Source organism: Lutjanus erythropterus, chromosome 6 (assembly GCF_056507025.1).
Source record: "Lutjanus erythropterus isolate fLutEry1 chromosome 6, fLutEry1.hap2, whole genome shotgun sequence".
NCBI lineage: Eukaryota > Metazoa > Chordata > Actinopteri > Lutjaniformes > Lutjanidae > Lutjanus > Lutjanus erythropterus.
This window is the reverse complement of record NC_139322.1, coordinates 28,004,052-28,016,292: the sequence shown is the minus strand read 5'-3', so window position 1 is coordinate 28,016,292 and position 12,241 is coordinate 28,004,052. Positions and strand designations below refer to the sequence as shown.

The window sequence follows — 12,241 nt, the reverse complement described above, 5'->3', positions numbered from 1 at the left end:
ACTTTAGATCTGCTCTGTTTTGTGGGTGTTTCGCTGCCAGCGTATGTTTCTTCTACATGTTTGGAAGAAGAGGGTAAGGGGCGTGTCATCAGTTGCCATTAAATCCTACACACTGGTCCTTTAAGTAATGTTTGTAACTGTTGTGTCACTTGAGAAATTATTTTGAGCATAAGTTCAAAACAAAAGGCATCCTGTGAATTTCACACTCACAGTACACTCAAATATTAAAGCCTATGTTATTCTGATTAGATTGTGTTGGTTTCAAGTGATCCTGCTCTCAGTCAAATCTCTGCTACAGTTCTCCATTATTAGCATTATTAACAACACCATAAATGACTTTCGGCCCCACCCTTGCCTTTTTAACAAAAAGGAGTAAAATGACACCTGGAAAACAGCCCAACCCAGGAAGCAGCCACAGGCCTCATTCACACACAGACGCTGTAAGTCAAACAGGTCAAACAGCAGCTTCTGAGACACTTGCTGCTTTCTAGTCTCACAGATCTTGAAAACAAGAGGATCAAAGATAGAAGGACACTTCACCGCTTACCGCTAAAACTGGATTTATTCTCATTCAAACTAATGAAGCCAGCAATACACACACAAGCAACATGAGCTGCTCTCAAGCATATTATCATCTTAAAGCCCGGGAATACCGCTCAGAGAGAAGAGGCAGCAAAACCAGTTTAGCTTGCGTGTTTTAACATGTCAACGGAGCCTACAGGATACTGAAGACATGCTAAGGGCAAATACCCAATCTGAAGCTTGAAATCAACCCATTTTATCCTTGAAACCACAGTGGGAACACAACACAACCTTTAAAGTCTGCAAAGAACAGTCAAAAACATATGCAGATAAACAGTCCATTACTCTGCTTCACACACTGATAACATCATCAGATCCTTTTTATGAGGTGGTACACCTCCCCCCAACTAGTTTTCCATCACCCTCTCTCTCTCTCACACACACACACACACACAGACGATGATAAGACTGTTGTGCCTACCGTTTGCTGACTTGATGGATGACAGAGATGTTGGAGAAGAGGTGATGGTGCTCTGTGGCTGTCATTGTTTTCCTCAGAGCTTCACTGTTCTTGAAGTGACGCACCAGGATGCCCAGGCTGTGCAGATACGAATGCTCTGACGTGATGATCTCAAAAATGGCCTGTTAAAGAAGCACACATATACAAGTAAGTGTACATGTGAAGGAGCAATTCCCATGTATTTGCTATAAGGAGGTGTGTTCTTATTTTCATTTTGTTGTCCCTACTTTAGACGTTTTCATTCATTTACATTATGATAGATTAGGTTTATTATTAGTAATATGTCATACATGCCATGTCATTACTATTTTACTTTTTATTACAAGTATATTTGTGTGTATCTCTACACATGTATTTTTCCTTTTCCTTTCTTATAAATCCATTTTTTCATACACGAGTGGCAATGTTTACATATTTTATGTATAGAATGCATCTTTCAATAAACAAAAAGAAATAAGTAAACAAAAATGCCATCCTGTGATCCTCTGATGGTTAGATCTCTGATGATTTGTTATTTTTTCATGCAGGCTTTTTCATGCATACTTTCTTTCATCCAGCTCTTTCTCCCCTTTGTAATTTGGTGATTTCCTACATTTCCCAGAATTCTTTGACAACATCCAACAACATTCGATGGCCTCTATGTTTTCTCTGCATTCAGCCGGGGGGGTTTTATGCACATAGAAACAGAAGAAAGCTACGGAGCCCCTCTGGTGACATTGGATGAAAAAAAAATAATGCGTGGCCACGCATTATTTTTTTTTTTCATCCAATGTCACCATAGGGGCTCCGAGTCTCTCGCTAAGAATTACTCCATGCCTTGCCACAAGTGACTGAAGTATGTCATTGTAATTCATTCCTATATTAAAATAAAATGAAATTAAATCAAACTTGTCCATGATAAAACCAACAGTCTGCATGGGATGACTACAATAACTATCTCGTGACCACGCATTAACTATCTCGCGACCACGCATTTTATCTCGTGGCCGCGCATTAACTATCTTGTGGCCACGCGTTATTATCTCGTGGCTACGAGATAGTAATGTGTGGCCACGCATTACTATCTCGTGGCCACGAGATGCTAATACGTGGCCACACATTATTTTTTTTTTTCATCCAATGTCACCAGAGGGGCTCCGTAGAAAGCAGCAACAAACCTTTTCAAAATCACAAAAGTGCAGCAGGCATGTTCCTGACACAAAATGAAACATATACTTTGGCTGCAATGCATTCTGGGCTCTTAAGACAGCTGTTAATAGAGAAATCTGCATTTCTGATCTCCTTTACAAACTACTTCCTACATCAACATTCAGTTGTTGGCCTGTGGGCTGAATCCAGACCTAAATCAGGCCCTCTGATGATTTATAAATAAGAAACAAAAATCATAAATATTTGTGTTTTCATTTAATAACCTGCTAACATTCAAAGTTTATGGGTGTTTACATTGTTTATTAGAAGATCATCACCTAGTAGTAGGCTAATTAGCCCATTCATTGATTATATCTGTTTTTAAACAGGAAAAAGTTTTAACTCAGGCTGTTTAAGCAAAAGGAAATTAGTGTTGAATGAATGTTTTAATAAAAAAGATGTTAAATACAACATTAAATAAGGCACATTGTTTTTCCTGTACTTCTATACATAATGTTCCTTTTCTAATTGTGAAACTAATTGACTGGAGAAAAAGTAAAACGGTGAATTGTTTTACACACTTAAATTCCTGACTTACAGGTCAGACATAGGAAATGTAAACGTCCAACTCTTTTGCATTGGTCCTTCTAAAGAAGTTGTTGAATAAGCCCGACCTACATGTTGAATATTGGAGCAAAATAGTGAATCTAAGAGGACATTGATAGTGAGGACATCAAAGTCTGATGTTTACAGGTGATGTTTTAGGCTCGACCGACACTTTCAATTTTCTCTACATACTGTAGGATAATAGTTTGTTCTTATCTGAAGGAATCAGAAACATTTACCAGCAGACAAACAAAACACGTCCAGAAATGTGACACATATCTGCAGTGTTCAATTTGTAGCAGTGTTCAAACTAGTTTTTACGGCATGACAGTTGGAGTATTTTGAAATACAGGGTTTTAATTAACCTTGGCTGTTTGTAGTCAGGATCTTAGGTGAGCAAGTAGGCGCTGACACACCTTCTACACGCCTACTTCCTGTGAAGGTGAAGTGGCTCAGATAGGGCCAGAGGGCATTACTGTAGTTATGGTAAACCAAGAACACTACGTCCTGAAAATCTCAGAGCAACACTGACATTTCAGACTAAAAGCTCAAAATGTCACTAAAGAATAGTAAACAGTTTGGCTGATTGACTTGGTAAAGTTCCTGGTTTGTTTGAACTAACTTGGAGTAACTTTTTGCTCTGCTAAAATCTTCCTACAGCATGAAAACTAGAAGAGCAGTATTGTTACTTAAACTAAGTTAGCCCTAAACTTCAGCTAAATGTTTTCAAATTCCCTGAAAAAGGAACTTTAAAGCTGCCATGGATGGCTGGAGCACCGTTTAAGCACTAAATCAAAACCCACACAGTGACTGAGGGTACAAAAGAGCGAGACTAGCACCTGCTCAGCAGATGGACTGAGTGTGATCACACTAGCAGGGTGTGGCTTTACTCAGGGACTGCAGTGCACACAGGGTGGACCTTTGGTATTGACACAACATCTGTTGTTGCCAGCGAAGACACATTACAAAAGGGGAAAACCACTCTCGGATAGTGTTGCTGCATCAGTCTATGATTTTCAGCTGATTTCCAGGAAATATTTTGTCATGAAATGTTACTGATTTTGTTGTTATATCCACACTAACTCGGCTATTTTATCTACTTCTGCTTTTGCTCAGTGATTTCCCAGAAAACCTTTTGAGAATGAGATTTAACTTCTTGCCAGATAATGTTGGTATGTGTGGGATAAAAATCAATATGAATATAAAGTAGATTTTCAAGAGGAACTTCATTTCTGTGATGACATCTATCTATCTATCTATCTATCTATCTATCTATCTATCTATCTATCTATCTATCTATCTATCTATCTATCTATCTATCATAGTGGTTGTCTTTTGTGAGTCCATGATTTTATGAAAGTGCAGCATTGGACTACATTTAAAAAAATATATTATTAAAGCCCTCCCTCCATTCAAAAATATGTCTTTCTTCTTGTTTTTACAGTTGGATGTTTGAAATTCATTTTATAGAATGATGTATGTGCAGAGTTTGACAGTAGATTGCTGTTTTCACATTCATCTGCTCGAAGTAAAAAGTTCACCTGTGATTAGTGAAAAATGTTTTTTAAGGGGCAGGCTTATGAGCATGATTTATGACATCACAAATAGTCTGGAAGTCAAGCCAGGTCCAATCGGCAACAAGTGTGACGTAAGAACCTGAAGCCACCGGTTTTTATTGCTTGAAATGCAACATTACTTATGGCTGCATCACATTCTACTGTCTATGGGAAAGTCTGCATATAGGCCTCTTATGTGTTTGTCTCCTAGCGTGACTGTCGGATGGTGATGCAAAATGGTGAGTTTAGAAACAAGCCAATGTTTTATTTTGATTTTTTAGTACTGAAAAATAAAGTAAATGACAGTCCCTTTTAGGTCATTTCTTTAGGTGTACTTGGAGGTACATGTGAATCACACCTGCACACATATACACACACAAGCAGACACACACACCTACCTCCTGTCTTTTTCTCTCCTGAGGTGAGATCAATTTCAGGATTCCTGTGTCCTTCACCTTTGTAAGAAATACAAAGAAAACTTAATGTGCATTTTGTTGGACATCTGAGACAGAGCTCATCTCAAATATGCAGATAGTTCACAACATACAAATGGTAAAAATGTCAGTGTGTCCAGCCTGTAAGACAAGCTTGGTGGTTGTTCTGACATCTGGAGCAAACATAACCAACATTTTCACACAGGGTCATGGAGTGCGAGACTTAATGTAGCAGCCAAAAGACGGAACAATATTTTATCAGAAGACACACTCGCCGTCAGCGTTGTGCAGCAACTAAAATGAATTTATGTAGAAAAACACTTTTAGTGTAGTGCAATTATGTTAGTAATCCTGACTCCTTCATAGAACTCTTAGGTTCCACTTGACTTCGTTCTCCTCATTGTTGACACTCTGCATGTCAGAGCGGACAGATGTTTACCTGTGGCAGCTGGCTCCAGGTGAGCTGTGCAGGCCGGTAGCTCTTCACCACGATACCCTGGTCCTCCACAGGAGGCTCCACCACCACAAAGTCATCCAGCAGCTCATCCTGGTTGGTGGAGTGCAGCCCTCGCTCACGGATCTCCTGGTAGAGGCGCGGCGTGGCTGAGGGTCGCATCGACATCAACAAACATCACTTCACTACCTGCTATGGTTTTGCAACACGCAACACATCCTGATTTATTTTGACTGCTTGGTAATCATAGTAGTTAGGGTTAGGACCTGATTTAGGCAAAAAACACTATTCAAGATGAAGAGTTCCTAAGTCAGTGGGCTATAGAATATTTGCATATTCTTGCCTTAAATTTCTCTTACTTTTTTGCTTACAAAGGGCTCATACAAACACATATATGGCTGCACTTCCTGCTTTATATGTCAGGAAATGTTCATGAAAATGGAATCATTGCGAAAAAAAGAACTTTTCGAGCTTGGAGTTTGACGTTTTGCTTTCAGAGATATTTAGTTATTTTAACAGTGTCAGCAGTGAAATTAAAAGAACTGCTAAAGCAAAGAAACGTGTGCCATGTTAGCAGAGGGTCGGACTGTCACTGAAATAAGAAAGAAATGGCTCAATATGAAAATGACTAAAGAGAAAAAAAACCATCTCAACACAGCCACAGTGAGGGTGATAACTGCAGCGAGAGGAGAGGGTTAAGGGGAGGTTTTCATCACAGAGACAGAGGACAGAATAAGTGAGGATGTTGGCCTGGACAGAGACCTCATAAACCTGCATGTCAAGATATAAAGCCAATACACCTGACAGAAGGTAATAATAAGTCATTCATTTGTGTTGCGGGCCGACATAATTATGAAGCATAATTTATTTTTCAAACTCAAAATGTCTTCAAACGAATGAAATATACTGTCATTAGTGAAAAACTTTGGTTTGGATAACAGCAGACTGACTGCACATGACTCTACAACAGGTCCGGACCACTCATAAATTGTGTTTGTATCTGAAAGACAATCCAAAGTATAAGAAAAGTGGTGAGCGCCACAAGTTCACTCGTACGCAGCACTTAAGAAAAAAATCTGTTTGAACAAGTGGTTCTTACATGAGGCCCAATGTTCCTATCCTTACTTAAGATAGGAAATGTGTAATACACAAGCATGCTAACTTCACAAAATCTTGAATACATTCTCCTAATTTTTACGACTGTTGAGCTGTCCGAAATTTAATGCTTCCAACTAGTAGCTAACTTGCTACAATTAGCTAACAGTATTGTTTGCTAACAGCAGTAGGTAGGTCAACAGTCTCAGTGTTTTAATGATAATCGAAAACAATGAAATTGAGAAAAAAAAATCTTTCTATCTTAAGACCTAGGAGAGGGAATTCCTGTAATATGGCCCCTTATTTCTAGCTGAAATATTTTCTCAGACTTATGCATTAAGTATTTTATTGTTGTTCACTCATAAATCTGTCAGATGTATTGAAAGAAAGCAATTGTAGGTATTCTGTTTGGTGAAACAAATGAAAGGCTGAGGCAGAGTTGGAATCTGCAAACATAATAACACAGGCCATTTTGAGAAATAAAGCGTGGGAGGTGAGAATGAATCTGTTTGGAATAAAGCTGATTGAAATGCAGATTACTTAACTAGAGTGTTTCATTACTGGAAAGATGCAGAGACTATAAACTTATTGAAAGGTTACAGGTTTGATTCTCACAGTGTTAAATGTGAAACCTGATCATGATTTTGAGAGAAGAACGTAATGTTTTTCTAAGATGACCACTCTTGCATCTTTGAGAATGGATTAAAACTGTCAGTGTTCATTTATTTAACAAAATCAATTTTCACACCTTTCTTCCTGATTTTTAGCAGCTGCAGCGGTGAGATATCAGCTCTACATGTGGACAAATAACTCTTCAATCAAATCTTATCAAGTCCACATAATCATAACTGGAAAATCACTTTAAAAACACTCAAAACTGTATCCTGCATCCAAGTACTACAGTGAAAAAAATGTATACTTAGAGAATGGAAATCTGGAAAAAAAACACTTCAGGGCAGAAACACTGAATCAATAAATTTGTACTGTATTCTGTCAGGAAAAAAATATAAACTTATCGGAGCCCCTTTTCTTGATATCTTGCCATCACTATTAGATCATAATGATTGACCCAACAGCATTTTTAGTTTAATTATTTCTAGACTTATTTTTTTCCTTAATTATTTATCATATGTTGCTGCATTTCTACATTCAATAATATCAAACAATTCTGAATGATGTAACAAATGTACCATATGGGGGGATGCATATTTTGTATATTGTATATTTCCATACAAAAATAAACTCGAGACTGGAGAAGTGGTAGAGTCTGAAGGTAAAGGGCATCACAGTTTAACATTCAGGACTCAACAGATTGACGTTTGACATGCTGGGAGCGTGCAGAGTGAAAGATTTCCTGTTTGGCCCTCTCCTGTTGCCTCAAGGGACCTTTACTACAATATGACATGAAGATGGCTGCACCCACATGTCAAGTCCAGTTTTCCAATAATTAAACATCATTGTTCTTTCCCATCTATTTGTAGTTCTGTAAACAAATTTAGAGAAGTGGACAGAGTGACACATTAGTGAACCTACCATCTTTGAAGGACCCACGTTTGTTTTGGTTCCTCTTTCTCCCCAGGGTTCTCTGGAGGGGAGACAGCAGTGCAGCCAGAGTTAAACTGTGTGTACAGAATTGAATGTCAACAATACAGGGCTAACAGTATCTTTTATCTCCTTGCATCTCATTCTCTTTTCAGCAGCACTGCTGCTTTTTTCCAATCCTTAAATGATGCATTTTCTTGAGTATGGTCTGGTAAAACCCCTCTGAGAACTTCCTCACCACTGGTGCTGGTCTGGAAGATAGGATTGTGGAAACACGCCATCATCACTGTGACTAAAGGAGAATCACCACCAACACTACTGACCATACTGCCTGTGACCTGTGAGGCCATTAGAAGAATAAAACTGTATTGTCAGCCATCTGCAACTACAATTTCAGCTTTGCTTTTATTTGTAATTCATTATAGTAAATGAAGAGTCACTGGGTTTTGGACTGTGTGTTTTGAAAATTTTGTAAAAACCTCTGGATTAAAAAGTTAATTGCTTAATTCTGAAAATAATTAATAATGAAAATAATTGTAGAAATAGGACAGAGACAGCATCATGTCCTCCAATGGAAGAGGACCCGCTCCCTCTGTACATATGAGCGGTTCATTCTAAGGTAATGAAAACACAATTATGTTATTTTCAGGTGACTATACACTAACAAAAAATACTTATACATACTAAAATTCATTTCTGCTATATTCTGCTGATAAATATTTACACACTGAACCTTTAAAAGTAAATGGACACATACAGCCCTTTGACCCCAAACCCCTCAGTCGATGTACCTTGCGTCCAGGGCTGCGAGCTGGACCAGGACTTGGTGCTCTATCCTCTCTGACAGGCTTCAGTGTGGCTGCAGCCCCTTGTCCCTTTGACATGGCTTCAATGTCCAGGCTGGTCACAGCTGCTCTGTACGACTTGTTCCTGCGGTTCCTCCTCAAAGCAAAGCCGTCTCCGTCACTATCATAGTCCTCCCAGGACACATCTGGCCCCTGGGTTGAGTGACGGCTCCGGGTCTCACTGACAGAGTTCTCCAGTCCCACTGGGAAGGTCACCACAGTGGTGTGGTGGCGGTGCTTAGGCCGGCTGGCCACAGCTAAATTCTTGGGGATGAGCTGGTGGGTGCCGGTCTTCATTGCTGCAGGACTCTGGGTGCTTAGAACCACCTGCTGAGGCACCACCATCCTGTCTACTACATCCTCCTGGGGTTCGGGTGTTTCACACTGGGGTGTGGGGGAGCTTTGTGGCTGGTAACATTCATCGCCCGGCTCAGATATATGGAGTTCTGTAGAAAAGTGGCTCTCCAGGATTATAGGGGCCTGGTTGCCCATGCAGCTGTCTGACTGGCTGTGGGACATGGCGTCCTCCACCTGGTCTACTGAGCTCTTCAACACCTACAACATTGGAGGAGTCTGAAGAGGAGGAGGGAAGAAAATGACATCCATAACCAAAAGACAAAAGTTCAAACTATGAAGCAGCAGCACCTTAAATGGAGACATGGGAAACCAGCAGGGGTAATATGAGTGTCTGTTGTCTGGATGACCCTCAAATACCTCCAGTGACCTACAGTGGGGCTCCCACATCTCTTCCCATCGAAGAGTGGAGCCTAACTCATGATTTTATCAGACTGTCAGCAATGCTTGAGTGTAAATACGTGTGCATAGTAATAGATTCACACTTCACATTCAAAACACAAGAGATGTGAACAGAAACAAATTCAATCTGACAAATTTTAAACACGTTACGAACAGTTTAACTACAGCGGCTTCAAAGCTGTACATCAATGACACATAATCTACTGTCTAACCAGCTGGACACAGACAGGCAGGACCACATACATTGAGTAGAGAGACCTTATGAACAAGCTAGTGCTGCATGATACAGTAAAATGGGTATATTGCAATTATTCTGATTTAAATCACCATTGTGATATACAATATGATAAATGAGAATGATCCCTTTTGCATTACAATGTTCATATTTAATGAAAACAAATATATTAAAATTGTAATGTGATATTTGTTGGGGTCTGTACCAAACAAACATGTTTTCTTTCATCTGGAGAACAAGATTTGTCGGCCAGGGCATCTCTGCAGCACTACAGTTCTTCATTTTAATGCTGTTCTCTCACACATTTTTCCATTTAAAAAAAAAAATGCTTCTGGTTCTGTTTTTTGGATATTGCAATTTTCTATATTGCCATTTTGATAATACTGCAATTAAATGTGCAGCCCTAAAACAGGCTTTGAAAACACTGGATAGTCAAATTCCATCCATCCATTTTCTGTAACCGTTTATTCCCGAAGGGTCGCGGGCTGCTGGAGCCTATCCCAGCTGACATTGGGCGAGAGGCAGGGTTCACCCTGGACAAGTCGCCAGTTGCTTGCAGGGCTGACACATGGACAGACAACCACTCACACTCACACCTACGGGCAATTTAGAGTCAAAAGTTAACCTAGCATGCATGTCTTTGGACTGTGGGAGGAAGCTGGAGAACCCGGAGAGAACCCACGCAGGCACAGGGAGAACATGCAAACTCCGCACAGAAAGGGATTCAAACTCAGGACCTTCTTGCTGTGAGGCAGCAGTGCTAATCACTGCACCACAGTGCCGCTCAAAGTCAAATTCATGCCACTTAATAATTTTGTTAAACAAAACCAAAACTCATCTACCAGAGCTAGAATCAGGGTGGACTGTAAAATACCAGATAGGAGAAGTACCTTTGGTCAGTTAGCCTTTTCCCTACACCCCTAAAAATAAGGAACATCATATCTCTTAGTTGTTTCCAAAACCTTTTCCTGTGAAAGACCCCCACAATAGATGCAAATTAGACCACTGACCCTCAATTCGCGAGGATTCTGACTTGAGGAATCCCCTCAACATTTTTTTTTAGATATGAAAATAATAAAGTCTTAATAGTTGATGATTAAACCAGGATCACTACAGATTTACAATCAATCGATCCCCAAAGTACCGATGGTATTAATATGAAGTCTTGATTTGAGTATTGATATTAGTGTCATTAAGATTACCAAAAAAATGGATCCATTCCATCACATCCTACATACATGAACACTCTTACTGCTGCAATATTTGCATCTCTGCTGCTATGTGTGCATGTGCACAGTCATCATTCAAAAACAGAACTCATGACCTGGTTTCATAAGGTAATCCTTACACCTGAGCAGTTTCATGTAGGAACAGAAAGTAGCTCAGACAGATTCTAAAGTAGTTCTGGTTTGAGCAGGTCAAGATTGCTGGAAAAAGACATTGGTGGTGAGTTTTTCTTTGGGAGCTTTGAGCACCACAGGACTAGTGCCATCTACCTCCATCATACTGGAGAGAAAGCAGAAATCTCTAAGACAGATATCTCCAAAACTCTGCAACTCACACCAAAACAATCAAGAATTTTTAATGACTGCTGATGAAAATAAACCTGTATGACTAAATCTGGCACATCTGCATGATGAACTTAAGTTAATTCATGTGCATTGTCCCGCATTAAATAAAGAAAACATAATCATTATTGATTTCCTCTACACAGTCAAACACGCGCACAAAAACACACACATACACACACACGCTTTGTCAGTGGACGGAACAGTCCGTCAGTCAGTTGTGTCAGTACTCAAACTCATATACAGTCAACCCGTGACTCACTGCTCACTCCTACACTGCACTTGCCCACACACACACACACACACACACACACACACACACACACACACACACACACACACACACACACACACACACACAGAGACCTGCTCCAGCAAATCTGTGCGCCACAGAAACTACAAGAAAACAAATCCACACTTTTTTTCCTTATAATAAATACTCCTAACCTGCCCTGTGCAAATAGTATCATATCAAGTGAACACAATCATGTTATTATGCAGGCCAAACTCTTGCAAACATGTTATTATGGTGACAGGCTAAAGTGACATTGGTAACAGGTAGTAAAAAAAATAGCTTTAACAGCAGTTTTAAAACACGTCATGTTTTAACAGCTACAGCAAAATAAATCAGGCTAATTTGCTTGTTTTCCTCTGTTCAGTCGCTGCCTGATTCCTCAAAGACGGATTAGGGTGGGAGCAAAAATGTCTGCCTCACATTCCCATGGTTCATAACAGCGGGGTGACACGCAGTTCAGCAAACCCTTGAGAGTGCGAGCAGTTCAGCAGCTGTCTTACCTGTGTGAGTGAGGTGACCGTACAAACACCAGTCCTCTTCTTATTAAAAGAGATGACGGGTCAGTCCGCCGGGTGCCTGCAGAGCTGCGGTCCGTCCGTCTGTCCGGTGAAGTGCAGCTGAAGCAGCAGCTGTAGTCCTCCGCTCGACTCTGTCACTTATTTCTCCTCTCTTTCTCACTTCCTCC

At 40.0% G+C, this 12,241-nt stretch overlaps 1 protein-coding gene across 2 annotated transcripts in view; it reads right to left on the bottom strand.

Moving 5' to 3' along the window:
* Positions 1-12,241, bottom strand: part of arhgef16 (Rho guanine nucleotide exchange factor (GEF) 16) — a 22,839-nt gene extending 10,598 nt beyond the window's left edge. Inside the window, exons 1-6 of one of the 2 annotated variants that reach the window (XM_084721495.1) lie at positions 12,057-12,241; positions 8,649-9,275; positions 7,849-7,900; positions 5,206-5,369; positions 4,731-4,787; positions 1,004-1,164 (exon numbers count right to left, since the gene is read on the bottom strand). In XM_084721495.1, coding sequence (XP_084577621.1) covers positions 1,004-1,164; positions 4,731-4,787; positions 5,206-5,369; positions 7,849-7,900; positions 8,649-9,221 — 1,007 coding nt within the window. In that variant the 5' untranslated portion in view covers positions 9,222-9,275; positions 12,057-12,241. The remainder of the gene's footprint in view (positions 1-1,003; positions 1,165-4,730; positions 4,788-5,205; positions 5,370-7,848; positions 7,901-8,648; positions 9,276-12,056) is intronic. The other variant, XM_084721496.1, reaches the window with a different exon arrangement.